Source organism: Coturnix japonica, chromosome 16 (assembly GCF_054131305.1).
Source record: "Coturnix japonica strain WE chromosome 16, WE-NBRP24, whole genome shotgun sequence".
Lineage (NCBI taxonomy): Eukaryota > Metazoa > Chordata > Aves > Galliformes > Phasianidae > Coturnix > Coturnix japonica.
The window spans coordinates 1,553,279-1,579,970 of NC_140678.1; the positions used below are offsets into that span (position 1 = coordinate 1,553,279).

General features: G+C 52.6%; 2 protein-coding genes across 8 annotated transcripts in view; one reads left to right on the top strand and one right to left on the bottom strand.

Moving 5' to 3' along the window:
• Window positions 1-17: 17 nt before the first annotated feature.
• ATP8B3 (ATPase phospholipid transporting 8B3) lies at window positions 18-12,474 on the top strand. Of its 7 annotated transcripts, none has more exons than XM_085517574.1 (28): window positions 270-581; window positions 1,192-1,257; window positions 1,529-1,620; window positions 1,700-1,813; window positions 2,247-2,345; window positions 2,772-2,833; window positions 2,959-3,183; window positions 3,496-3,578; window positions 4,132-4,290; window positions 4,452-4,540; window positions 4,899-5,092; window positions 5,371-5,579; window positions 5,676-5,750; window positions 6,069-6,103; window positions 6,221-6,377; window positions 6,886-7,074; window positions 7,150-7,262; window positions 7,640-7,804; window positions 7,932-8,043; window positions 8,312-8,387; window positions 8,920-9,043; window positions 9,385-9,649; window positions 9,911-10,134; window positions 10,391-10,474; window positions 10,570-10,809; window positions 10,963-11,101; window positions 11,334-11,464; window positions 11,573-12,474. In XM_085517574.1, the coding sequence occupies exons 1-28, from the start codon at window positions 299-301 to the stop codon at window positions 11,903-11,905; spliced, it is 4,137 nt and encodes a 1,378-aa protein (XP_085373700.1). In that variant the 5' UTR covers window positions 270-298; the 3' UTR covers window positions 11,906-12,474. The 7 variants fall into 7 exon arrangements, 6 of the variants coding, with proteins under 6 accessions (XP_085373703.1, XP_085373698.1, XP_085373700.1 ...); XM_015886771.3 differs by having other exon boundaries at window positions 272-581; window positions 2,959-3,031; window positions 3,113-3,183; window positions 6,886-7,262; XM_085517576.1 differs by lacking the exon at window positions 5,676-5,750 and having other exon boundaries at window positions 273-581; window positions 2,959-3,031; window positions 3,113-3,183.
• Window positions 12,232-26,692, bottom strand: part of ONECUT3 (one cut homeobox 3) — a 21,934-nt gene continuing 7,473 nt past the window's right edge. Inside the window, exon 2 of the mRNA XM_015886788.3 lies at window positions 12,232-19,937. Within this exon, the coding sequence (XP_015742274.2) occupies window positions 19,645-19,937 (293 nt within the window). The 3' untranslated portion in view covers window positions 12,232-19,644. The remainder of the gene's footprint in view (window positions 19,938-26,692) is intronic.

A 26,692-nucleotide genomic window follows, 5' to 3' on the forward strand; every position in this document is an offset into this window, starting at 1 on the left:
TTGTTGTTGGGTTCCATGCTGGTGGTGTGGGCTGTTATTGCTGAGCTCTCTATGGCCGCTCTCTCGGTGCTTTATGGACTGCCAACCCAGCACTTGCTTAATCGCCTCCGGGTTTCTGTGGTTAATTGCGGTGAGCAATTAATCTAATGACGGCAGGAGCGGCTCGGTGGGGATTTGCGCTGGGTTGAAGCTCTCAGCGCTGCGGCTCTGGGGGATGTTGGTCCTGCTGCCAACGCTTCGGTGAGCAAAGAGATGATCCCTATCTCCTCTCCTATGGGGCCGAAACCCGACAGCCCCCATGGGGTCCCTCCCTTATGTCTCAATGGGGTCACAGCCGTCCCCTCTCCTTCCCACGGCCCCAATATGGAGCTCAGCCCCACACCTGAAGCTTCCATCTCAGCTTGGGGCTGATGTGGGGCTGCGCGATGCTTCCCCACGGGCAGGGGATGCGGTGCCCGATGTGGCCCCACGGGGATCGCCCCGGGAGGGCCGGCTCGGTGCCGGGGGTGTGGCGGGGGCCGGCCCACGTCCCCGCGTGGGCAGGGAGCAGGGAGCGGGGCCGCGGCTGGGATCGGCGCAAGGTATTGAGGCCGCTTTTACCCCCCTCTTTGTAACCCCTACCCCGCACCGGGACACCCGTGGGGGTCTATGGGGGTCTATGGGGGCTCACATGGGGGCTGCCTCTGTGTTGCCCTGGGGGGGGACCTTTGGGCAGCGCTTCGGTCCTCGCGTGTCTGTGGGGATGGGGAGAGGGGGCGGCGCTGGGAGCAGGGGCTGGGGATGCTGCGTTATCCCGTGGGGTCGGATGGAAGCGGCATCCAGGTGAGGTTATGGGGTGAACAAACGGCACCAGGAGGGAAATCCGTGTCCCCCCCATATTCCCTGGGCTGCCGGGATGTGCGGGTGTTCCCGATTCACACCCAGCGCTCATTGGTGGCACCTCCGCCTCGCTCTGACCCTAATTAAGCACGGGCTGTGAGTGCAGCTGCTTAATGAGCAGCACCTGAGAGCAGAGCATGGGGTTGGCAGCAGGGTTTGGGGTTGGGAAGCGCTGTGGGTGTGGGGTTATATGGCTGTCATAGCTCTGTCCTGGAGCAGAGCAAAGCAGCAGCATCCCAACTCAATGCAGCATCCCACCTCAATGCAGCATCCCCCTCCTCAGGGTGTGAATATCTGTGTCCTCATCCCCAGGTCCTGGCAGCATGGATGGGCAGGACCCAGCCCTGGGCTGTGAGCAGGAGCAGAAGGGGCAGCCAGGTTGGTGTGGGTTGGGGTTTTCCTTTCTTTGGGCAGTAGAATGGAGGACTGGGGTAAAGATGGTCCTTCAGGTGGGTGCAGGAGTTGGGATGTCCCAGCTTGGTGGTGCCCACAGCATCAAGAAGGGAACAAACACCCTTAATAATAGCATTATAGAAGCGTGTCTGCCCAGCTGTGCATCACCAGGAGCACCACGATGGGTCCCAGTGTCCATGAAGGGAGGATGGTGGTGGCTGAGCGCAGTCAATGGGTGACAATGTGGCTCTTCCAGCTTTCACATGGGAAGTGTGGGCCAACAACAGAGCCCACCATGAGCGGCTCAGGAAGAAATCTGCCTTCTGTTGGAGCAAGAAAAAATACGCGGTGAGTCGGGCAGGGCAACCAAGGGCTGTTCCTGGCGCTGTGCCCCCACACTGGCTTTAACCTGCTGTTATTTCTGCAGGGCAATGCCATTAAAACAGCCAAGTACAACGTCCTGACCTTCCTCCCACTCAACCTCTATGAGCAGCTCCACCGCATGGCCAACGTCTACTTTGTCTTTGTCATCCTCCTGCAGGTGAGATGGAGGCGAGGGGAGAAGCACGAGGGTGATAGGGACCATCACCAAAGGGGGGGTGTCTGGTGCCATCTGTAGGGTCACTTTTGTTCTCACCTCCAACCTTTATGGATGAACACTGTAGGATCTGGAGCTGACGTGGGTTCCTCTTTTGCACTAATGCAGTAAGGTGGTGCCAAGGGCGCTGATCTGCAGCAGCATTTGGTGGCTTTCAGGGCCTCTGAGTGGCTGAAACTGAGAAAGAAATCTGATCATTTGAAATCAGTTGGGTTTGGATAGAAACTAAGATGGCGTAGAAAACCTATAGACAAAAACCCTACCAGTTCTTAGCTTGGTTCCTTCCATCTTTGGGCCTTTCTGAGGAGGAGAGCTGGACCCATAGTGGTCCCCATGGTGGGATGGGGGTCAGTGAGGTGCCCTTCTCCATCCCCAGACCTTTCCTGAGATCTCCACGCTGCCCTGGTACGCCCTGATCTTCCCCCTGAGCTGCCTCCTCACCATCCGTGCCCTGCGGGACCTGTTGGATGACATTGTGAGTGCGGGTTGGAGGCTGTGGGGATGGAGGGGTGGGCAGCAGGATGGGCCCCTTTGCTATGGGGTGGGCTGGGAAGTTTGGGAGATGCCATTATACAGGTTACCTGGGGCACCATCAGTTCTACAACATCCACATTGCTTTGTATTTCCCCTTTGAAAGGACGTGGCCAGATGGTTTCTTTCCTTTAGGACTTATATCTGTAATATCCCAATTAATGGATATAGTCACAGTTTGGCCCCTAGAAATACCTTGGGGGGGCTTTTGCCCCTTCATTCATCAGAATGCATCTCCAAATTGCTTCAATGAGCAGATCCTGTCCTGGGGCTGGGGAACCCAAAGAGGTTTTGGTGTTAAGAAGGTTCCTTTCATGGGACAAGACCATCCAGCACAGTCCATCCATTTCTTTTTGTCTCTTCTGTGCAGGGCAGACACCAAAGTGACAGGAAGATCAACAGCAGACCATGCGAGATCCTGTCTGGGGGGAGGTGAGGGGCCTTGGGGAGAAGGGCTTGTGCTCCCCTCGCCTTCCCTTGTCAAGAACCCCTGAGTGCAGCAGCTGTAAAGGGGTTTTGGTGGCCCCATGCCTTGCAAGCTTTGTATTCCCCTTCAGCTTCTGCTGGAAGAAATGGTGTGACATCTGCGTCGGGGACATCGTCCGCCTGCACAAGGACAACCTGGTCCCAGTGAGCAGCACCCCATGGCTGGTGGTTGGTGTTAATGGGGTCAGCAAGGGGGAGACACAACTGGCTGCTTTCCTCCTGCAGGCCGACATGCTTCTGCTGTGCAGCTCTGAGCCCAACAGCCTCTGCTACGTGGAGACCTCTGATATTGATGGGTGAGGAGCGGTGGATGTTCCAGATGGGGGCTGAGGTGCTCAGGTTTATCTCCCCATCTCCATTCCCTCCCAGCTGCCCATCCCTCCTGTTCATCTGCGGGATGATTTAATGACAGGGTCTCCGGGGCCATGGCTTTTTTTCTTGCTTGATGTCTGACACGATAGCTCCCTATCTTGCTTTTCATTGCCATTGCTCATGTAATCACCCAATAATTAATGTCAGCTTCTATCCCATGGGCCCGATAGCGGAATTAACAGTACTTTTGCCCTGTAGGGTTGTTTCATTCTTCCTTTGCCGACTCTTTTTCACAGAGAAACAAACCTGAAGTTCAGACAAGCCCTCATGGTCACCCACCAGGAGCTGACAAGTGAGGAGAGCTTGGCTGCCTTTGATGGTGAGAATCTCAGATGGGTGAGGATGTGGCCTCCACTCCATAGTCTCATTGGGGCAGCCTTGAGAGGTCTCCCATTGGCCTCACTTTGTCCCCAGAGACACCAAATGCCATCACTCAGCACTTTCCCTGTGTTGGAGGGTGGTCCCTTCTAAAGGATCTGCATGGAGACCCTTCCCCAGCAGCATGGTTAGGGTTGGGTTGGGATGGGGGCCATTGGGTTGGCGCACCTTTCCTCTGGCTCAATGTCTGTTTTCCTATCAGAATCAAGCTCTGAGCACCCAAACTTGAGCTCAGACCCTGGATTTGGTCCTCCATACACTGCTGTGTCAACGGCTGTGGAAATGAAGGAGGCTGTGTTTTATCCAATGTGGTTTCTTGACTGAGCACAGCAGGCTGGTGCTCCAGCTCAGCCTTAACCCGAGTTTCCCATCCCACAGCTGGAAGACAGCTGGAAAAACAGGCATTTTCCCTTGAGAAATCCTCTTCTCTGTAGGAAACAAAGGACCTCGTGTTCCCCCCACAGCCAACACCTGCACTGTGTCCTTTGCTGCAGGGAAAGTGACCTGCGAGGAGCCCAACAGCCGCATGCACAGCTTCACAGGCGTGCTGCAATGGAGAGGAGAGACACATGCACTCAGTGGCGAAAGGATTCTGCTGCGGGGCTGCAAGCTCCGCAACACCAACACGTGCTATGGCTTGGTTATCTATGCAGGTGATCACCAGCTTAGGAAGGGCAGGATCCAGGACTGAAGGCTGTATTTCACCTGCCTCATGTCCTGGATCCGTGTCCCTTCGTGTCCTCTCATCCATGGGTAGAGGAGGGTTGAGGTGGGTGGATGGAGCTCTTCTACTTACAGAACATTTCTCACCCAGGATTTGATACCAAGATTATGAGGAACTGTGGGAAGATCAAGAGGAAGAAAACCAAGCTGGACCGCATGATGGATCGCCTGGTGGTCATAGTAAGTGCTGTGCTGGGGATGCGCTTCCCTGGGTGATGCTGATTTTGTTGAGTTCGAGGTATTTTGTTCAGTTCTTGGTCCAGTGGCTGCATCAAAACTTCTCCAATTGGCTGCTGGATTGGGGTAGGGTTTGGGTTGGGGTCAGTAGGGTGGTGGAGCTGGGTTTCACTCTATGTTTGTTGTGGATGTGTTCAGTTGAATACTACGCCACGATCCTTCATCTCAGCCCAGGATCACCTTCAACTTCTGTGGTTCATGCACAGGGATGCAGTGAGATGGGCTGGAAGGGGACGATGGTTGGTCTTGGTCTGGTAGGCCCTGTGGGATGTTCCATTCTCATCCTGCCTTCCCCTGTCAGATCTTTCTGGTGCTGCTGGCCACATCGCTGTGCCTCGCCATTGCCTCAGGGTTCTGGGCCAAGACGTTCCAAGAGAAACACAGCTACCTCGCTGCTCTCTACCAGCACACAACCCCTGCCAAGCAGGCTTTCTTCAGCTTCTGGGGCTTCACCATCCTCCTGAGTGTCATCATACCCATGTCCATGTATATCACGTAAGAACGATGGATATTGCACACAACCAACACGCATTGCCCCTCTCCTTCCCCTTGGCCATCATCTGGCACCTTGGGTTTCAGCCACCAAGTGGGGCTGCTGCTAAAGGGGCTCATCACTTGAGTAAGTCCTTCCCATCTGCTCCCAATGTGTTTTGATCTCAGGGAAAAGCCAGGAAGGAGATGCAAAGATACACACACCCACGTTGGAAATGGTGGGTTGGCTGAGGACGACCAGCTGACAAAGGCAATATCTCCATCTTGCGTTCCCAATTTAGGTTTGAATTCATCTACCTGGTGAACAGCTACTTTATCAACTGGGATCTGGAGATGTATTACGCTGTCAAGGACATCCCAGCAAAAGCCAGGAGCACCAGCCTCAACGACCAGCTCGGCCAGGTGGAATACATCTTCTCAGACAAGACTGGCACCTTGACACAGAACATCATGAGCTTCAAGAAGTGCTGTGTCAATGGGACCATCTATGGTAACGTTTGGTGATGGCAAGCTGGGATTGCGGAGTTGGGTAGATTTTGGGTTGAGGCCACTTTGGTTCTTTTCTCTTCTCTGTCTTGCTGGGAAGCTTGGGGCACATGGGTTGGTCTTGGTGGTGGAGGAGGTGAAGAAGTTGTCCTTCTCTTCATGATGTATCCTTACGGTGAGTGCGTGTGATGCTCTTTGCTTTATTTTAATGGTCCTAATTGCTTTTTCCCTTTAGAAATGGCATAACTGCCAATTCCTTCCTTCTCCCATTGCTATGTATACTTGAGCTCTTGGCTGGCTTTTGGTGCTTAATTAGTGACATTTAGAGAGCAGTGAGGGAGGGGCAGAGCTTTTAGCACAGAGCTCCTTTTTCCTGAGATCCTTATCAGACACCTGAGACAAAATGGTGACAAAAGGAAAGAGGAGGAAAAAAACAACACATTTGGCCAGGTTTCTAAGCAGGAATAAACCCAATTGTCTCTTATTTTGGCAGCTTTGGGCACGGGCCATGAGAACAAACAGCCGTCGGTACGTAATTCCCTTCTCCTGCTTAGTATGGGGCCAAATATGACCATGGCAGAGCATTATAGGGTGGCCCCACTTTTGGTGTCTCTGGTTTCTGCAGCCTGCCCATGCCTCTTGCAGGGGTTGGTGTTGACCCAGAGTTGCCATGGGGGGAAGACTTTGGACTCCAGCAATGTGGGGCTCCGGGAAGCAGCCCATCAAGACAGTGATCCGGTGCTGAGGGAGTTCCTGCGGCTGTTGGCCATCTGTCACACTGTCATGGTGGAGGAGAGGGGAGGTGGGTTGGGGTCCCCAATGAGTGGGTCCCCTTATAGGGACAGGAGCTGTGATATCATTGATATGAGCTGCCAAGGCTGGGATTTTCTGTTGGATAGAGATAGGGACTGGAAGTGGCATTGGGATCCCATTGGGAACGGGGGTGGGATCCCACTGGGAATGGTGTTGGGGTCCTGTTGGGAGTGTTGCTGGGATCCCACGGGGTCAGTGGTGGGATGCCATGGGGCTCAATGTTGGGATGCCATAGGGAAATGGTGTTGGGATCCCATGGGGAGTGACGGTCCTTGCTTGTGAGGGCAAAGACAATCCTAAGACCTCGAGGAGTCGGACTTGATGATCGTTATGGGTCCCTTCCAACTCGAGGCGTTCTATGATCCTACAGTTCTATTCTATGACTTTCCCTAGCTTCAGGGTCACCATTAATGTCAGTGCAAGGCTGAGGCATTCCAGGTGTTTGAGTGATGCCCATCTGGGTGTCTCCTCACCCAATCCTTGCTTCTCTTCCACAGACCAACTGGTTTACCAGGCAGCTTCTCCAGATGAGGAGGCACTGGTGCTGGCAGCCAGGAGTTTGGGCTACATCTTCCTATCCCGAACGCAGGACACCATCACCATCAGCGAGCTGGGGGTGAAGAGGACATACCAAGTGTTGGCCATGCTGGATTTCAACAGCGATCGCAAGAGGATGTCAGTGTTGGGTGAGCTGAGGTGGTACCAGGATGATGCTTTGCATGGGGAGAGCAATGAGCAGCTCTGTCCTTTCTCCTTCCCAGTGCGGGACCCACAGGGCGCCATCCGGCTCTACACCAAAGGGGCTGACACTGTCATCCTGGAGAGGCTGAGGGGCCGGGGACCCAACCAGGACTTCACTGAGAGGGCTCTGGATGTGAGTCCCACAGCAGCTGGGACATGAGGGGTTGGTTGGGTGCCCCACTGCTTCTCTCTGTCCACTCTGGCTTTAGGATTTGGTTCTGTTTTTCCTCCTTCTGCTCTGAGCCTCAAATGCACGCAGGATGGGGGCTGAGGGCACCAAATCCCCTCTTGGTGTTCTGTATCTCTCTCAGAAGTGGGGTCTGATGTGAGGAGCCAGGAGTTGGATCTGATGATCCTGATGGGTCCCTTCCAGCTGGGGATGTTGTGTGGTTCTATGATCATAAGAGTGCTCTTGGGGGTGACATAAGGTCGGGGGCAGCCAGAGGAGACCTCAGACCCCTTGGGAACATGGAGCTGAGGTGAGGAGGACACGATGTCTCATCTTGGCAGCACTTTGCAGAGGAGACACTGAGGACATTATGCCTGGCCAGCAAGGAGCTGAGTGAGGAAGAGTACGATGAGTGGGGCAGGAGGCACCGCATGGCCAACATCCTGCTGCAGGGTCGGGCGTGTGAGCTGGACAGGCTGTACGAGGAGATGGAGCAGGACCTGGAGGTGGGATGGGGCCAGGGGTGGGGAAGAACCACTTGCCATGGAGCCTGCAGGGACCCCTGGTTGGAGCTGGGGTTAACCTCCAGCTTACCCTGAGCCCCTGCTCCATGTCATGCAACCTTCCCTCCAGCTGCTTGGGGTCACGGCCATTGAGGACAAGTTACAAGAAGGGGTTCCTGAGACCATCCAGCTGCTGAAACTGGGCAACATCAAAGTGTGGGTGCTGACAGGAGACAAACAAGGTCAGTGGAGCCAACCCCAGACCAACATGTTTCAGTTTCTTCCCCAACCAGGGCCAAAAATCGGATGAGACCCAGAGAGGAAGCTACATCAGGGCTCTGCTGTTCCATTCATACACAATAATAACAGATTGTGTCACCTGTGGGGAAACTGAGGCAGGGAAAGCCATAGGGCTGGAGCACAATCCCAGCACCTGCTGGCCTTCAGGGCTGGAGGATGCCCTGGGATGGTGGGGGGGCACGACAGCCCACTGATGTCCTTGTGTTGCAGAAACAGCAATGAATGTGGGCTATGCATGCAAGCTGCTCACAGGTGACATGGAGGTCCTGGAGGAGAAGGAAGTGAGGTGAGGAATCCTGACCTTCTGGTTTGTGACATTGGGGTTTTGTTCCTGGGGGAGCTCAGGAATCACGTCGATGTGGCACTGAGGGACACGTGCTTAGTGGGCAGAATTGGTGGCAGGTGGACATTTGGACTGGATGACCTTAGAGATCTTATCCAGCCTCAATGATCCTGTGATTCTATGACACCCAAGGGTGTAGGAACCTGTGCAGGGTGAGCAGAGCTGGAGATGCTCCTCCTTCCCCATCCCAGCCTGGATGTCCATTCCCATCTTCACCCACTGACACCTTTCCAGTCTTCCTCATTCATTTCTGCACCTACAGCTTGGCAGGATTTGGCTGGAAATTGCTCAGCTTGGTTCTATGGCCTCCAAACCAAGTACAGCAGGGCTGATTTCTCATCTCATGGGGCAGCTTGCAGCCCCTCTTTGTCTTTCTTCTCCCACCATTCGGTACCAGCCCTGTCTGGATCCAAAGGCCAACCAATGGGTCATGGTCAAAGCTGACCAACATGCCCCATGTTCCTTCCTTGCACAGCGAGATCCTGGAGGCTTATAGGGTTAGAAGCAACAGCATCAGTGGCAGTGACTGTGTCTCACAGCAGCACCCAGAGCCTTTGTGCCACAAGAAGAGAGCTCTTGTCATCAGCGGGGACTTCCTGGTAAGGGAAGGGGGCTGGTTCTGCCCTATGGTATTGGATGGCAGTGGGAGGTACCCCAAAATAGATGGTAAAAGCCATAGGAACCCTGTTTTGGGATGGGGAATGAAGGTTAGAGGAGGAGGTGACCTCACACTGATTCTGCTGTGACACAGACCGCCTTTAGAAAACCTAAATTTGAAGTGTTGTTATCCTCCCTCCGTGCCCATATTTGTGTCCCTATGCTCAAAGAGGACGCAGAGCTCAGACCAGCCCCATCCTCCCTACTTGTAGGGGACCCATAACCCCCATCCCTCTTGACCAGCCCTGGTGTGAGGTTCCAACCACGTGTGCTCTCCCTTAAGGACACGATCCTCCAGAAAGGAGAGGTGCTGCAGAAGAAGGGACAGCTGTGGCAGCTGCTGTCTTGCCGTGGGACGACGGACCCACAGGAGCAGGGCAGTCTGGTGGAGAAAGCCTTTGTGGACCTGGCCACCAGCTGCCAGGCCGTCATCTGCTGCAGGGTCACCCCCAAGCAGAAAGCTCTCATTGTGCAACTGGTGAAGAAGCACAAGCAAGTCACCACGTTGGCCATTGGGGATGGGGCCAACGACGTCAACATGATCAAAAGTGAGGCTGGGGGATGTGCTGGTGGGTTTTGGATACAGCATCCAAACTATGGGGGGGAGGGGGTGCCCCATCTACCATCCACATCACGTCACCTTCTCCTTTGAGGTGAAGAGCTGGGAGAGGAACATTCAACTCAACTTCCAACCCAATTCCCAACACAACTCCTGGCTCATTTTCCAACCCAATTCCCAATCTAGTTTGCAACATGGCTGTGCTGGGCTCTTCTATACCCTCACTACCCACATCTCACACCCTCTGCAGCTGCTGACATCGGGGTGGGCATCAGTGGTCAGGAAGGCGTGCAAGCCGTGCAATGCAGTGATTACGCCCTGGCACAGTTCTGCTACCTGCAGCGCCTGCTGCTCGTCCACGGCCGCTGGGGTTACCTCCGCATCTGCAAGTTCCTGCGCTACTTCTTGTATAAGACCTTTGCTGGCCTCGTGACTCAGGTCTGGTTTGCTTTCCACAGCGGATTCACGGCCCAGGTGAGCAATGGGAGCTTACAGAACAAAGCTGTCCTGTTGGTTTTTGCATCTCCAGCGCTGTCTCCTTCCTCCCTGCCTGATTTCTGATCTCCTTGGCTGAGATGCTGCAGGTTACTCGGTGCTGATGCAGATCTCAGGACAAGTATATAGGGATCTGCATGGGATTTGAGGCAGAACTTAACCTCACTCACTGGGCATCCTTTCTGAGTCTTCCCAAAGCACCACCAAGCTCACAGCCACTTCGTTCTCCCCATAGCCTCTCTACGAAGGCTGGTTCCTTACTCTCTACAATGTTTTCTACACCGCCTACCCCGTGCTTTCAGTGGGTCTTCTAGAACAGGTATGAGACCAGCAGGCTGCACCCAGCCCCTATGCCTGGAGGGCAGACCTGGCAATGAAGGAGGATGATGCTTGACCCCCTCCCTGTCCCAGCAGGACGTGAGTGCCAAGAAGAGCCTGCAGTTCCCTGAGCTCTACACCATTGGGCAGCAGGACAAGCTCTTCAATTATCGCATCTTCTGCGTGACGCTCCTGCACGGTGTCAGCACGTCGCTCACCAGCTTCTACATCACGCTCTGGGCCTTTGAGGACCACGTTGGCAGCAGGACTGTGGGGGACTATGAGTCCTTCTCCGTCACAGTGGCCACCTCGGCTTTGCTGTCGGTCCTTGTGGAGGTGAGAACTCTTCATTGTGTCTGAGTCGGGGATGAGTGTTGCACTGGAGGCTGTTGGTAGGGATGAGAGGTTGGAGGTAACCAGTCCAAATGGAGCATGGGTTGTAGGGCAAAGGGACTCCAGCCTTCACAAGGAGTTTGTATGTCCACGCAGATCATCCTTGACACCAAGTTCTGGACGGTGTTCTCCTTCCTGATAGTCACAGCCAGCTTGCTGCTCTTCTGCCTCCTCTCCTTCCTGACCCAAAGCATCGATGCCTTCAGGATCGCCCCTGCTGTCTTCCGCTTTCCAGGTGAGGTGCCCCAAATCCCTGCAGTCCATTCCTCCCAGAGCCAGACCAGCCCATACTGAGCTCCATGCCAGGAGTTGGTTGTGTCTGGGTGACAGATTGACAATTTCTTGATCTTTCAGTCTTGATTTTTGACCCTGGTTTAGATCCCTTTGCAGTTTTGTGAGTGTAGGTCTGTCCCCTCGCCACTGTTCACACTCCCTTTATACCTCCTGTGCTTAAACATGGCCTGCAGATGCCACCCAGAATGCCCTGACCGACCCCTATGTCCTGCTGGTGGTCCTGCTGTCCCTGGTGGTGAACACCATCCCCTCACTCACCATCCGCTCATACAACGCCATCACAGGCAACACCAGCATCCAGCAGGTGAGGATCTGCTTCAAGTACCAATGTCTGGAACCAGTAAGGCTGTTGCTGGTGATGGGATGGATGCCATTCCCCATGGAGGTCACCAGGCCCCTTATCTCCTTGCAGAAGATCTGCTGGAAGGCCAGGAAGGAGCCAGAGCCCTCGGTGGAGCTGCGCACCCACGTCCCCCGTGGTTCCTTCCACCACCGTTCCAGCTATGCCTTCTCCCACCAGGAGGGCTATGCTGGCCTCATCACCCATGGGGAGAGCCTGCGCACCAAGGGCACCCACACCTCAAAGGGCACCCACACCACCAACAGCACCCACACCTCAAAGGGCACCCACACCACCAACAGCACCCACACCACCAACAGGACCCACACCACCAATGCCACCTGTGCCACCACACCACTCCATCCCCAAGAGACAACCCCATCTTGGCCCTCCCACCATAGCTGACCTGGCCACGTCCTACTGGGACCAAATGAGTTTCTTCCTCTTGAGGGGCACCTGAATCCAATTGGGGTGTTTTTGCTTTACAGTCTCTACATGCTGGTCCCCAAACCCCTGGTAATGCTGTGCCCTTTGTGCTGTGCCCCCATCCCCTCCACCTCCCACTCCCCCATCCTTAGGGGGTGTGTGCAGCCTATGGCACACTGCAGAGCCACAGCTCGGTGAGGAGAGACCCTACAAACAACCACCATTATTTTTTTATCCCCCTTTTAGTAATTAAAAGCCCCCAACGCCATTGCAGGACACACACAAACACAACAGGGGGAAGGGGAGGGGGGTGAATGACTAGAAAATAATTTATTGAAGAAACAGAAAAGCTGCAGAAATACAACACAGTCATGACCAGAAGAGGATGAACAAATAGAGATTTTCTTTTTTTTCCCCTCTTTTTAAAACCTTTTGACAGGCTGGAGTGAAGTTTCCTGGTAATTTCCCCTGCTTGAGTCATTGCAAAGAACAAGGAACGAACTCCAGAGCACACAGCACAGTTTGGATAAAGTGCCTGACACAAAAGACTCTATTTTTTATCTTTTTTTCTTATTATTATCTTTTTTTTAAATTTTTTTTTCTTTTTTTAGTGTTTGTAAATAACTTAAACAAACAGAACTGTGAGACACAGAGGAGCAACAATTGCATTTGGCTGTAGAGCAAAACCCATCCCATGAGATTAACCGTGAGGAGGCAGCGAAAGGAAAATAAGAACAACAAAACAATCAACCCAAATCCAGTGGAATCAGAAGGAAAAATGCATTGAGTAACTGGAGGGGGGGGAAGCAGCCCCTAAAGTGGGTGGGATGGGAGCGAGCGGCGCCTATTGCTATGCAGAGAAATGAGCAGTGGGGTGGGTGGATGAACCTGGTGCTGTGGGCTCCTCTCGGGCAGGGTGAATTCTGCCTGACTTCTTGTTCTCCTTTAGGAATGAATGGGGATGGGGGGGAGAAGGAATGAGAGAAAAATGAAACAAACCCTCCCCCCCCCAAAAAAAAAAAAAAAAAAGGATCTGTTTGTCTTTGCATTTTTCATTTCTTTAAAAAAAAATCAACCCTGAATGAAGGAATCATACAAAAGGAACCGAAGCATCCACACGCACAGCCCCAGCCCCGGCCGCAGCTCCTCTTCTGCTCTGAGATAAGGGAAAAGGACTAAATGTCCCCACTGCCCCCTCAAAGTCACCTGCAGGTGAACCTTGGGTTCTGGTTCTGGTTCTAGTCAGAAGAGAGGTGTTGTATAAAGGATCTTGTCCTGATGCTCCTGGGTTTGGCACCTGCAAGCTCTGGGCCCAGTGGAGACCTCCTTATTGATGGACCATCCCATCGTTGGAGACCTCCTTAGAGCTGGGAAAGCTCAGCTTGTGGCTGGGTTATTATGGGATGTTAATGCCTGAAGCTCGACTCTGAGGTTCCGTGAGCCCTCTGCTCCTCCTCTCCCACTGAGGATGGAGACGTTGCTGCCCCACTGACAATTTTTTTTGGCCTAAAATGAGAACCAGCCTGAGGCTTCACAAGTAACGGGATGACCCTGAAAACATCCACAATGGAAATAGGGCACAATGACCAGGCTGAACTGCAGGACTCAGTGAGGCTGGAGGTCCCAGACACCCTCCTCTTCCTCATCCTTCATCAGCATGGAGCCCTGGGATCTTTGCTCCCTGATGGTTCCCACCAGGTAGGAGCTGCTCTTGTTGTTTTTCGAGGTGCCCCATTGGACTCCGGTTCTGTTCCTGCTCCCCACAGCACAAAAATGCCCTTTTGGGGCAACCCTGGTTAAGAGAATTGTCTTTAGGACAGAGCTTGGATTGTCATTACCTGCAAGGGGGGAAAAAAATCTTTGGTATCGTTGCAAGTTGCTCCTCAAGGCATTTTGGTAGGTGTGGGCAGCAGGCAAGGCTGGATCCAGCACAAGGCAAAGCCCCTTTGGCTCAATGGGTGCTGGTGGGTGAAGGACAAGGACAACACTCAGTGCTCAGCTCCTCTGGGATGTCCCAGATCATTGGGTTCTCGTCTTGAGGTGGGAACCAATTGGGGTTTGTAGGGTCCTAGGACTGGTGGCTGTGGGTTGGGTCTAAGCTTGGTGACACCTTCATGTGGTTGGAAGGTCTGGGCGTCTGAAGACCAACACTGAGATGAACCTCCAAACAGCAAAATTTCCCCAGAAGACACTAGGAGGGTTGTTTGGATGGATGAGTATGAAGAAGATGATGGTGCACTGAAGAAGATGCAGGTTTAAACCCTATTACGCTTTTGGGGACCATGTTGGTGGAGCACAAAGGAGTTGAGATCTTGTTATTTGCAGTCGTTTGAGCTTTGGGGCCACATCTAATGACAGAGGTGGAGGATGAAGAGGCAGAAGAGGACTGAAGAATCAGCATTTTAAAGTAAAGACATGGATGGAGGCAGGTCTTCAAGGCCACCCCAAGGGAGAGCGACTCGGGTCATCATGCAGTCACAGAATGGTTTGGGTTGGGAGAGATCCTTGAAGATCAGCAGTCCCACTGACTGCCATGGCTGTGTGGTCCTTCGCCAGATGAGGTTGCTCAAAGCCTTGTTCAGCCCAATCTTAAACACTTCCAGCAATGGGACATCCACATCTTTGAGCAGCCTGGCTCAACGTCACCATCCTCAACATGACAAGCTTCCATTGCAGTGTGGGGAGGAAGGCAGCAATGGGGCGTAGGGGCCATTTCCCTCATCTCAGAGCACACGAGAAGCCCAGAGCTTTGCAAACTCAGGTGACGGCGGCTGATTGTCTCTCTTCTGCACGAAGACACTTGGGCTTTGACACACAGATCTGGATAAAGCACAAAAAAACACCCCAAACCTGAGAGGCGCGGGACCTGGAGGGGTTGGTTTGGCATGGCTGGGGTCACACAGGGGTCCCACACCCCAGATACCTGCACCTGGTTTGCTGGGTATGGGGTCGTGTGCCCCCGCAACCCCCTTACAGCCCCTACGCCGTCCCCCATTGGGGTAATACAGCTTGCAGAGAAAGGAAAGGGGGAAAAGAAGCAAAAGAAACCAACGGAGTGGGGTAGAGGATGGCTCTCCCATAACTGAGTGATTGAGAACAGAACAGAAAGACGATGATCCATGCAGAAAATTCTTAATCAACCCAGAAATCATGGACAAAAAAAGCACAGTTTGTCCCCTCCCACTCCCACCCGACCATCCCTCCCCGAATAATTATTACATTACTTCAAGAAAGAGTATATTCTTTTTTTTATCCATGCATAAATCAAATTCTCATCTCTTTTTTTTTTTTATCTTTTTTTTGTCTTTTTTTTTGGTCTCTTAAATTACATTTGAACACAGAACACATAGAATAATAAATACTCTCATAACGACATGACCCAGAGAAAAGTAACACGTCCGAACGCGAAGGTATCGCCATCATTATTCGTTTTTCTCTCTTTTTTTATCTTTTTTTTTTTTTTTTGTAATTTTTCTTTTTTTAAAAGGACTTGTTTAAATATGAAATCTGTAAACTCCAAGGGTCCTTTTTTTTTTAATATCTTCTCTCTCTTTTGTTTGCCTGTCGTGAAACGACCCAGCTTTCGTTCCCTTAACATTCAATATGTCTCCCATTGAGCGCGTCAAAGAAATAAGAACATGCCGTCTTCTGCAAAATTATAATTTAACAGTATAAAGCTTCAAGTCACAAATTCCAAAAACTAGCTAAGTCTTTTTTTTTTATTATTATTTTCTTTTATTTTATTATTTTTTTTGTTTGTTTGTTTGTTTTATATATCACATAAACTATACATTAAATATCTTGAGGTATTTCAGAGAACATTGTCAAAGGCTTGTAAGGTCTGTGCTGGGTGGAAAAGAAGGCTTTCTCCTGCATAGAGAAACGTCTTTGGTATCGCAAGCCATCTGGGTGCTGGGGAGGAGTAAGGTTGGGAAGGGTCTGGTCAAGGCAATAGTGTGGAGGGGATAGGGGGTGGGCTGTGGGATGCTCTGCCCTGCTCTCAGTGGGATGCAGGTGCTGCGGGGGGCTCTTGGTGTCCCCAAGAGACTTTGGCCAAGTTTGGTCCAATCTAAAGGAGCCATTTCCCACAAGATACGTCAGAAGGAGCCTCTTGGGGTGCAGCCTGGAAGGCCTCACCCAGAAAAAGGAGGAAACCAACAGGAAGAGCCAAGCAGGTGCAATTCAACCCAAGATTTTCCTAAGCTTTGGGAGACTTTTGTGGAAGAGCATCTTCTCCTAAGGGTCCTCCCATTGCCTCTTCCTAAAGCAGAGTCACTCCTGTCCCTCCCAGCAGTGAAAAGCACCTCTGTAGGAACATGGAAGCCTTTCCTGGTGGAGCACTTGGCTCCAAAAGAAGGGTTTGGAGAACGTCAGCAATGAGAAACGCCACGTATCCTCTCTGTGCTACTGAGAAGGAAAACAGAAGCTCCAGTCTGAGCTGAGCCATGAAGAAACACCCATGGTGGAACCCATCCATGGTGGAACCCATCCATGGTGGAATCCATGGATCTCAGGTTCCATCCAACCTAAGCCGTTCTACAATTGGGTTCTGCACGGTTCTAGAGCAGAGCTGGCCATGGTGCTGCCCCAAGAGGACACCAGGGAGGCGTGCTGGGGCAAATGGGGACACTGGGGGACATTGGGGACATCTGAAGGGGGACACAATGGGAAAACCACAGCAAGAGGGAAGGGCGATGCTTTCCCTTCCAACAGGACAAGGCTTTGGCTTTCTGTTTTCTCCATCCCAACACCCAAAGACTATAAGAATTGCCAGAATCCTTTCGGAGAGCTGAGGTAACATTGGACCAAACAAAAAGAAGGAAAGAAACAATAAAAGCGGAGGAGCAAAGAAATGGCCACACACCTTTGGTACAAGAAAAAGGCACTCATCGACCACGCCGCCATCCCGGGGATGCTCGCTCGCCTTCTCTCGCTCTCGGGGGGGACTCGTGGGGGCGCAGGGAAAGCGGCGCTGCCAGCACAGACCAGACAAGGCAACAAAATCTTTGGTATCAGACGTGATTCTCAAATCACGAACATTGAAAACTCAAGTGAGGTAGCCTTAATTCTCGGGTTCTCACTAGAAATGTCTTTGCATCCTTGAGGGCCTGTGGCATTTATTTATTTTTTTCTTTGTTTTTTTCTCTTTTTTTTTCTCTTTTTTTAGTACGTTTTTGTTTCTTTTTTTTTTCCTCCTTTTTTTTTTTTCCTCTTTTCTTTTGTTTCTGCATGTTTTTCTTTATTTTTCTTTCACTTCCCAAACCAAGACTCCCACCTCCCCCCCCACCCCCCTCCCCACTTCCTGGCTTTTCAGCCCTTGAACACAACCCGATGGGGTCCAGGAATTGCCAACCCCCATCGTCACCACATCACGACAAGACAAGAAGAAACAACGTTGGGGGGAACGCCAGTGGTGGGGAGCGGATCGTGAGGGGGAGTGGGAGGATGGGGGGGGTTGAGCTTCGCTTTGTTGTTCTCTTTGGGTTCTGGTTGGCTCCTGCCCCTTCCCAGCCCTTCTTCCTCCCTCTCACCCATCCGCTCCCCTTGGCGATGGTTGGGGTTGGTGTGTGAGGCCAAACCCACTCTGGTCCCCCACCTCCCACCCGACCCATCAGCTCTTTGGTAAATCTATCCCAGAATTCATTCCCAAGCCCTGCTGTGGGTCAGGGTTTTGCTTGTAGGGTTTGTATTTTCCTTTCTCTCTTTCATTCTTTTGTCCTTTCTTTCCTCATTGTTTATTTGGTTTTTTTTGGGGGGGTGCTTTTCTTCGTTGGTTGTTTTTTTTTTTTTTTTCCTTTTTTTGGTTTACTTTTTTTTTTTGTCTTTCTTTCCGTTTTTTTTTCCTTCTCTTCAACAAGGTGCCTTCCTGTTACACAACAGATCGCTCTCAAAGTAAAGTGAATCGAAGAAACCGTAGCGCTAGGACACAGGTGGTACTATTTTACCCGCATAAATTCAACAGTGTCCCATTATTATCATTATCATTATTATTATTATTATTATTTGGGTTTTTCTTTGTGTTTGGGTTGGCTTTGGAGGACTTTTTTTCTCCCCAAGTGAAGGGGCTGGAAGGGAGGACCTTCCCCTCCATCCCCAAACCTCCCTCAGCCCTTCCCAGCCCTTGCAGCCCCTCTGATCCCCAAGGACAGCATGGAGCCCGCGGGGTCAAGGCGACGGCTTAATGCAAGGGTTTGGCCTTCGTGATTGCTTTTCATATGGCACGAGTCACCATGGTAGAGCTCGGAGGGAACGATCATTTTGAAGCTAGTACCACCGCTCCAGAATTGGTTAAGGCAGGTTGTTAATTGGCACAAAATAAAAAGAAATGAAATAAAAGGAAAAAAAAAGAAAAAATTCTCTTGTCATTTGGTTTTCCTTTTGGTCAATTTGCCGGTCTTTGCGTTGAGTTTGCTTGGTTGTGGTTTCTGTTCTCATCCCGTTGGGGGTTTAAGTCATTGGGTTGTTGGTTCTTCTTCCCTTTCGAGCTCATCAGAAAGTTTTCCCTTTCTCACACGCAGCTTTTCACAGCCGGGTCCGTGGGATTTTCCTTCTCTGCCGCGCTCTGATGTTGCCTCCCGGGAGGGATTTGGGTTTGGTTTTTGGTTTCGCAATTTCTTTGGTAACAGAGACGAAGACAAATAAGGGCAAGAGTGAGCGTGGAGGGGAGGATGGGGCAAGACACAAAGCCAACAAAACTGCTTTGTCTGAGTTCATTTCTCAACCCAAAAGTGAACCAGGAATCCAGTGGCGGATGCTGGAGCCAGCCCGGACCTGAGCAGGTTGCCGGGAAAGATGCGATTCTTCGTTCCAAGTCTTTCCTCCCATCTCCTCTCAAAACAATTCATATATATTTTTAAATACCCGATTTCTGTAGCTAAAATGTGCTTCTTGACCTGCGTGGACGCGAGGTGGAGCGGCCGCCGTGCCGCTGGAGCCGCTCGGACGCACGGAACCGCTTGTGGGGACCCAGGGATGGATTGGGGTGTGAAGGGGGTCCGGTGGGGTGGGTGCTCCCGGGGGTCTCCAAGGGGAGAGGAAGGTGCCCATGGAGGGAGGTTGTGGGGCTGCCCTTGGCTGGGTTTCCAACAGCTTCAAGGGAGAGGAGCACCTCCGTGTCAATGGCGAAGAGGGTCCGGCTGCTTTGGGAAAACCTGCTGTGCCTCAGGGGAGCAAAAAGCTTCAGTAAGCAGAGAGACTTGGGGTCACCTCCAGGCACCCAGAGAGTGTTTTCCCTGCTTACTCCCCTTTAAATAATGGGGATTTCAGCCTTGGAAAGCTGGGGCTGTACCAGAGACCAGCCCCACAACTTCACCTCCTGGATTTCCTCCTCCATCTTTATCCCAAAACTGTGGGAACCATAAGGGTGGTTGTGGTGGAGGCAGAAGTTGTGGGGTGCACAAAGACTGGACTCTGCCTGGGGTGTGAAATCAAGCTTTGTGAGGTATCCCCAAGCAATTCCTTTCCCTCTCCTCCACCTCACATCCCACGCTCCATGGGGGTTTCCTCAGAGCCCTCCATGGGAAGGAGCCAGCCCAGCTGCAACCCCCATCCCTGTTCATCAAGCTGGATGGAGGTGGCAGCAGGACATGACACCAGCTGAGGGTGGGGGACTCGTAGTGCCCAAAAGCACCCACCCCAAATGGGGCATGCGCACGTGGCTGAGTTGGCTTTGTCATGAGGAGGATGTCCGGGAAGGGGCAGAGAGGGCTGGGGGGACATCATGCTTTGGAGAAAGTGCTTGTAGAAGAAGAGGGGACCCCAGGGTTGGTGCCTGGCTCCTCCTGCCAGCGGTTCATACACCGCCGGCGGGCGTTCATGAAGAAGTTGCTGACGGTGTTGAGCTCCAAGCCCAGCTGCTGTGAGATGGTCATCTGCATCTCCTTGGACGGGCGCTTGTTCTCCTTGAAGATGGCGATCAAGGTGCGGCGCTGGAGGTCCGTGAAGACCAGCCGCTGCTTCTTGGGCTGCAGGCTCCTGTCTTTCTGCTGCTCTTGCTCTTTGCGTTTGCAAGCTAAAGGTTCAAAAGAGAGAACAGGGCCATTAATTGGTGCTGACCATCCTGGCCTGCTTGCAGGCTGCCTCCCAACACCAGGCCCTTCCTTCCAACCAGGGAACCTGCTGGCTTTGCCTCCCTCCTCTACCTCCCTGGGCCTCCCAAGCAGCAGCGAGAGCAAAGCCTTGGGGAAGCCCAGCACCTCCAAATTCCCAGCATCCCAAATCTCAGCATCTACTGCTGACCCCGGGGCTGCACTACCTCTGCTCCCACAGCCTGGCTATAGGGGCTGCTCTGTTCCTAAATTATGGGGGTCATCCATCAGCCTGTTGGTTATTGCCTTGCTGACCTCCTGCCTGCCCAACAAACCACTGCCAGGGCAGAGCAGCAGGCAGCTGTGCAGAGCCTTCCCACTCCCCTATACCCCCCCCTTAGCCCCCCAAGCAGCAAAATGCCCTCAGCCCAGAGGCTGCAAAGCAGCACCAATGGGGCCACGGGGCAGCCTGTCCCAGGGTCACCATCCTCAAACAGCCAGCAGAGAAGGGTTGAGTGGAAACCTACCCTATGACCGTCAGATGCTTGCAAAAAGAACAAACAAACAAACAAACAAAAAGCCTTTATAGAAAAGTTGACTTTTTTTTTTTCTTCCTTTTTTTTTTTCTCTTTTCAGACATGAATTAAACATTTTACAACATCCCTCCCCCAAAACACCCCAACAATAAATTGGAAGACCACCTCCCCCATACTTCTGCATCTTCACACCCCACCTACCCACCCATTGCCCACCCATAGCCCCCCTGTCTTGCTGGCACCCACCCCTGCAGGATGGCACGTGCCCCACACAGATACACACCAAGTAGGTGCACAGTGATGTGAGATGTGTGTGCACAATGTGCCCCCATGGGAAGAGCCTGCTGCAATCCCAGTGAAGCTGCAGAGCTGACCAGCCTATCACCCAGCACACTGCCTTTGCAAAGCCACATTTCTCCTTCCCTGCTTCAATTATTACAAGTAATTATTACAAGCCAGTCACCCATTAATAACCCACAGCTCCGAGGCAAGCGTTGACCATCAGGGTCTTGCTTATCAAACCTCAACCCAGCACCAGGTCCAGCACTGCCTGGATAGAAGCAACACCCCACTCTGCACCCCTCCATCCTCCCACTGATTGTGGCCCACAGCACAGCATTGGACGCACCCCAATTTCCCTGTCCTCATTTCATCTATTTATTAATTCATTTTCCTGTTGATACAGCCCAGCACATCCCTCCCTCCCTCCATCCCCCCCCCCCCCCCTCCATCCCCGGCCCCATCTAATTACAGCTCGGCACAGCACAAATCGATAGTGACGCTGGTCAGATCTATTTACAGCCACGCACCCCCGCGGAGGGTCCTTCTGCTCCCCCCTTCCCCCCCCACACCAGAAGGCACTGAGGACAGGGGACAGGCAGGGCACAGCCTGGAGCCCTGCCCGGGTCAACACGGGGAGGTTTTGTTTGCTTCACATCCCTTATATTTCCAAGTCTTAAACTCCCAGTGACTCCTCTTTGGCTTCCTGCCTTCCCATCCTTACAGCTCTCCAGGTCCCATCTCTAAGTGCCTGGGGACAGGGACACATATTGGGGTGATTCCATGCACACAGTTTGATCCCTGGCTCATCCTGCAGCACCAGGACCAACACTGGGGTTATGGATGGGGGCTCCCCATAGATCAGGGGGTGCTCTGGGGGCAGTCAGTGCTGAGCTGCTGATCACATCCATCCCTACCATGCAGCTCTTCCCCTCCTCACTGAGCAACGTGTGAGCATCTGAGACCTCAGCAGCCCCATCAGGTTCAGCTGGGACCAGAAAGAAGCTGGGGAGTCGCAAGGAGGCAATGACAGACAAGGGGACAGCACACAGGCCGTGCCTTTTAGACATGCATGAACCCAATGAGCATCTCATCCCCAAGAGAGCTGACCTGGCTTCAGAACAACCTCAAAGCAAAGCCAAGGAGCAGCTCCAGCCATAGGAAAGAACCTCGGAGAGCAGCGGCATCCCACCCACCTCCCCCAAAGGCTTCTGCAGAGGGGTCCAACCTCCTGACGATCCCCATGTCAGAGGGAGAGCTCTTTCCTTGACTTAACCTTGACAGCTCAAAGCAAAATAACACCCAAATCATTTCCAAAGGGACATAATAGAGACAATCAAATGGCCGCTGTTCCAGGAGCCGCGATTATGCCTCGCAGCTTGAACTCCGCGAAGCATTTAACTAATACCTGATGGCTTTGCAGGCTTCCTCAGCCTGCCAGACACCGCTTGCTCTATTATACCCGCAAACCTCTGTTTTCTCAGCCCCAGCGTGCTCTCCCTCTCCATTCACTTGCAATACAACCTGTAATTTTCTGCCCACTTTGCTTAAGTGCTGGTGATTTGTTGGAATCACAAAAGGCAGCCAGAGGCTTTCATTGCCAGCACGCTGGCTGCAAGCGAGGTGAAGGTGGAGGGGGAAAAAAAAGCCCATCCCAACCCCACCGGCTTTTCTCTATTTCTCGCTGTCAAATCGGCTCTCAGCGGTGCAAAGGGGCATTTAGGGGCTCCCAGGGAGAAGGCTGAGCTCACAGCTCGGGGTCTGAAGCTCTGAGTAAAGCGGGGTTTGGAGAAGCACGGCTTTATCATGAGCACCATTGAGCTCGTGGCATCTTCACCCCAAAGGCAGAGCTGAGCTGCAATGAGGCTTCAATGGGAGCTCTGTGCTCAGTGTTGGGACCCTCAGTGTTAGGATGATATTGAGGTGCTGCAATGGGGCTTTAATTGGAGCTCTGTGCTCAGTGTGGGGACCCTCAGTGTTAGGATGATATTGGGGGGCTGCAATGAGGTTTCAATGGGAGCTCTGTGCTCAGTATTGGGGACTCTGAGTTTTAGAATGATATTGAGGAGCTGCAATGGGGCTTTAATGGGAGCTCTGTGCTCAGTGTTGGGACCTTCAGTGTTAGAATGATATTGAGGTGCTGCAATACACCCAGATGGAGGCCGGGAAGGTCTCGTTATCCTATGGCTGATGGAATGGGGTGGGACAGGCTGCAGAAAGGGGGGGCTTAGGGGACACCTTATGGCTCCTAAAGGAGGTTATGGTGAGGGGGGGTCAGCTTCTGCTCCATTAAATAGCGATAGGATGGGGGGGTGGTCCTGGGGGGACACCATCTCCCTATCCCCCACCCTAATACCCTACACGCCCCGCCGCCATTTTGGGTCTCACCCCCCCCCCCCCCGGAAGTGGGAATGGTCCCTTCCGCCCCCCCCCCAATATCCGCTCCATGTGCCGTCCCCGCCGCAATGGCGCCCCCCAGCGGAAACATGGCGGCACTTCCGCCTCCCTTATCACTACCCATCCCTGTCCATCCCCCTATAGCCATGGGGGGGGGGGGTGTTGCTAGGGGGGCACTGAGAGGAGATGGGGTGACACAGAGGGACCAGGGGTGGGTCCCATTGGCACTGCAGACACTGCCCTATGAGTGCCCATGGTCACTGCATGCACTGCTCCTTGTTATTGCAAACACTGCCCTATAAGTGCCCACGGTCACTGCAAACACTGCCCCATTGCTGCCCATATCAATGCACACACTGCCCTATAAGTGCCCATGGTCACTGTATGCACTGCCCTATTGCTGCCCATTGTCACTGCAAATACTGCCCTATAAGTGCCCATGGTCACTGCAAACACTGCCCCATTGCTGCCCATTGTCACTGCAAATACTGCCCTATAAGTGCCCATGGTCACTGCATGCACTGCTCCTGGTCATTGCAAACACTGCCCCATTGCTGCCCATTGGCACTGCACACACTGCCCTATAAGTGCCCATGGTCACTGCACACACTGCCCCATTGCTGCCCATATCACTACACACACTGCCCTATAAGTGCCCATAGACCCCAGTTGGGACAGCACTGAGTGTGACCCCCATCCCCCCCCTTCCAAAAAGGGCTGAGGTGGTTGGGGGTCTCCCACCATCCCTCATTGGGAGCATGGAAAGAAGCTTCCACCATTCCCTTTAACGCTGACCCCCACGAGGAGCTGCTGCTTCTGGTAACGAAGCAATTAATCATGGTGAGCTCAGGATGGATTTGCAATCAGGGCCCTGCCTGGGCCCCTCCGTGTTGCACAGCACTGGATGCATTCCTGCCCTGTGCTGTGTGTGTAGGGGGGCTGGGAGGGGCTGATGCAGAGCATTGATCCTCCATGCAATCGATGTTATTGAAACTCCCACGAGTGGCTTTAAGTCCGTGTCGGATATTGCTGGCACATCAGTTTGATGGTGACGTGACTGGCTGGGAGCTGCTCGTGGGGTGTGAGGAGGGGAAGGGGAATGGGGGGCTCTAAGGGGAACATGAAGGTATGGGGATGGGGGATGTGGGTGGAGGATGGGGTGGGTGTGTAGGGTCTGGTGGTCTGCATGGGAAGTGGGGGTGGGTTGTGGAAAAAGGGGGAAAAAGGGGGGAAATTGAGGTAAAATAAAGGTAAAAAGAAGGGAAATGGGAAGGGAAGGGAAGGGAAGGGAAGGGAAGGGAAGGGAAGGGAAGGGAAGGGAAGGGAAGGGAAGGGAAGGGAAGGGAAGGGAAGGGAAGGGAAGGGAAGGGAAGGGAAGGGAAGGGAAGGGAAGGGAAGGGAAGGGAAGGGAAGGGAAGGGAAGGGAAGGGAAGAAAAAAGAAAAGGGAAAAGGAAAAGGAGAAGGAAAAGGAAAAGGAAAAGGAAAAGGAAAAGGAAAAGGAAAAGGAAAAGGAAAAGGAAAAGGAAAAGGAAAAGGAAAAGGAAAAGGAAAAGGAAAAGGAAAAGAAGAAAAAGAAAGAAAAGGAAAAAGGAAAAGGAAAAAGAAAGAAAACGGAAAAGGAAAAAGGAAAAAGAGAAAGGAAAAGTATAGGAAAGGAATGAGAGCACTGAGCTGGGGTCACTTCCTTCCATTCCCTTTCTTTCTCTGGATGTGCACCTGAGCGGATGGAAACGCGTTGTAAAGTTTCTCAACTTGGTGCTTTTTTGCCTCATTTTTGAGCCAACCCAAATCCTGACCAACTGTAGGGGAGGTAGTGGAGAAGGAAAGCCATAAAGCTGCTAAAATGCCCCAAATCAGGCACTGAGCTGCTCCTGTCTGCCTCCTATGATGGTGGCAGCTCTCAGATGGAGCTCTGCATCAACGCAACGTTCAACAACCATTGGGTTTAGAGGGAAAACATGCCTTGTTTTTGCAGCCTGATGGTGGTATTGATGCGTTGATCACAGGAGATGTGTTTGGAACAGAACTCGGAGCAAAAGCAGTGGAGGATCCTATATTTCACCATATCAAAGTCTTGGGGCCATGAGCGAACCGAGCGAACCCTTCCATGGCAGAAATGGTGCCAAATCCATCAAGTCCAGCCCAGAAAATAATAATAATAATAATAATAATAAATTAAGAAATGAAGCTCTCAGACAAGCATTGATCCGTGGGTCCATTTTCAGAGCCTTTCATCCAAGCTTTGCTGCAGGAAGGGCACTGAGAACACAGACAGCTCCTCCATCCCAACCTAAAAGGGGTTGGAATGGGACCCCCACCCTATGGTGGGAGCTTTGGGAGCACAACCCCCACATCACCACCCACCTCCATCCCTCTGCCCTCCATCCAAAGCTCTGCAATGGGACCGACTGCAGAGCAGCAGCGCTGCTATCTCTGTCAGCCCCTGATACCATCACCCGTCAGCAGCCCCGAATACATTTGCAATTTTAGCCCTAATGGAGAGAGTTTGCTCATTACCTGCTCTTTATCAGCCATGGGTAGCGTGACATCCCACACAGAGGCATCACTCCCTGCAGATAATCTTCCTACTGGAGGACTTGCCCTCTTACAAAGCACTGCAGGGTTCATCAGGTTTAATAACCCAGCTCTCTTAATACACTCCTTGAAGTCCTGGTGTTGCCAGGGTGCAGATGGGGAAACTGAGGCAGGAGGGATGTGGGGATGCTCCCATAGCAAAGCCATCACTTGTGCTCTTAGTGGGGACCAAAACCAAACCCATTGGCTCCAGGTGTCGGGCCAGGATGGTGGGTCCAGGTCCCTTTTTGTGCTTTCTGAAGGATTGGATTATAAACTGGGGTCCCAGGGAGGGAGCAGTGGGGGCATCTCTGCTTCCCATTGGGGGATTCACACTCACACCTTGTCCTCCCAAAGTAAAAGCCAGAGGGAATCAGTTTGATCAGAGCCTGGAGGCTGAACCCTGGGGGAAAGCAAGTGAAGGAATCACTGATGTGTGAGCAATGGGGCACAAAGTGGTACCCATAGTGGGGGGGGAAGAAACAGCAGCATCCCTGCAGCATCCCTGCCCACGTCGCACCCGAACGGAGCTCAGCTCTCCATGCACCACCTGCCCCTTTATGGCCAAGCAAACCCCTCCAGGCTTGAACTTCCCTGCCTGCAAAACGCATTGAGTCCATTTTACCTGACTTCTGAACCTCCTTTGTGCCGCAGGAGCCACCACAGTAGTGTATATCCCTACCTACACAGACACCAAGCTACGGATACAGCCTATAGATCACTCCTGAAATCCCAGCAGCCCATGTGAACGTCTTTGCCTTTCAATGCTGAGAGCATATTTCAATGGGATCCCCACCCTTTACAACGTCCCGTCCCCTCCTTTCAAAGCCAGACAATCCCGCTCTCCTTTTGCCTTGCTATATTTTAACAGCCCCAAAATGCTCTTAAATCCATCATCCGTTCCTCCCGTCCGCCCCTGCCTGGCTTTCCATCCTGCAGGAGATGATCTGAA

Coding starts and splice junctions, on each gene's coding strand:
- ATP8B3 (XM_085517572.1), top strand. CDS start 299: ATGGGGTCCCTCCCTTATGTCTCAATGGGGTCACAGCCGTCCCCTCTC. Junction 582..1,191: donor GCGGCTGGGATCGGCGCAAG/GTATTGAGGCCG, acceptor CCTCATCCCCAG/GTCCTGGCAGCATGGATGGG. Junction 10,135..10,390: donor ACAGCGGATTCACGGCCCAG/GTGAGCAATGGG, acceptor TTCTCCCCATAG/CCTCTCTACGAAGGCTGGTT.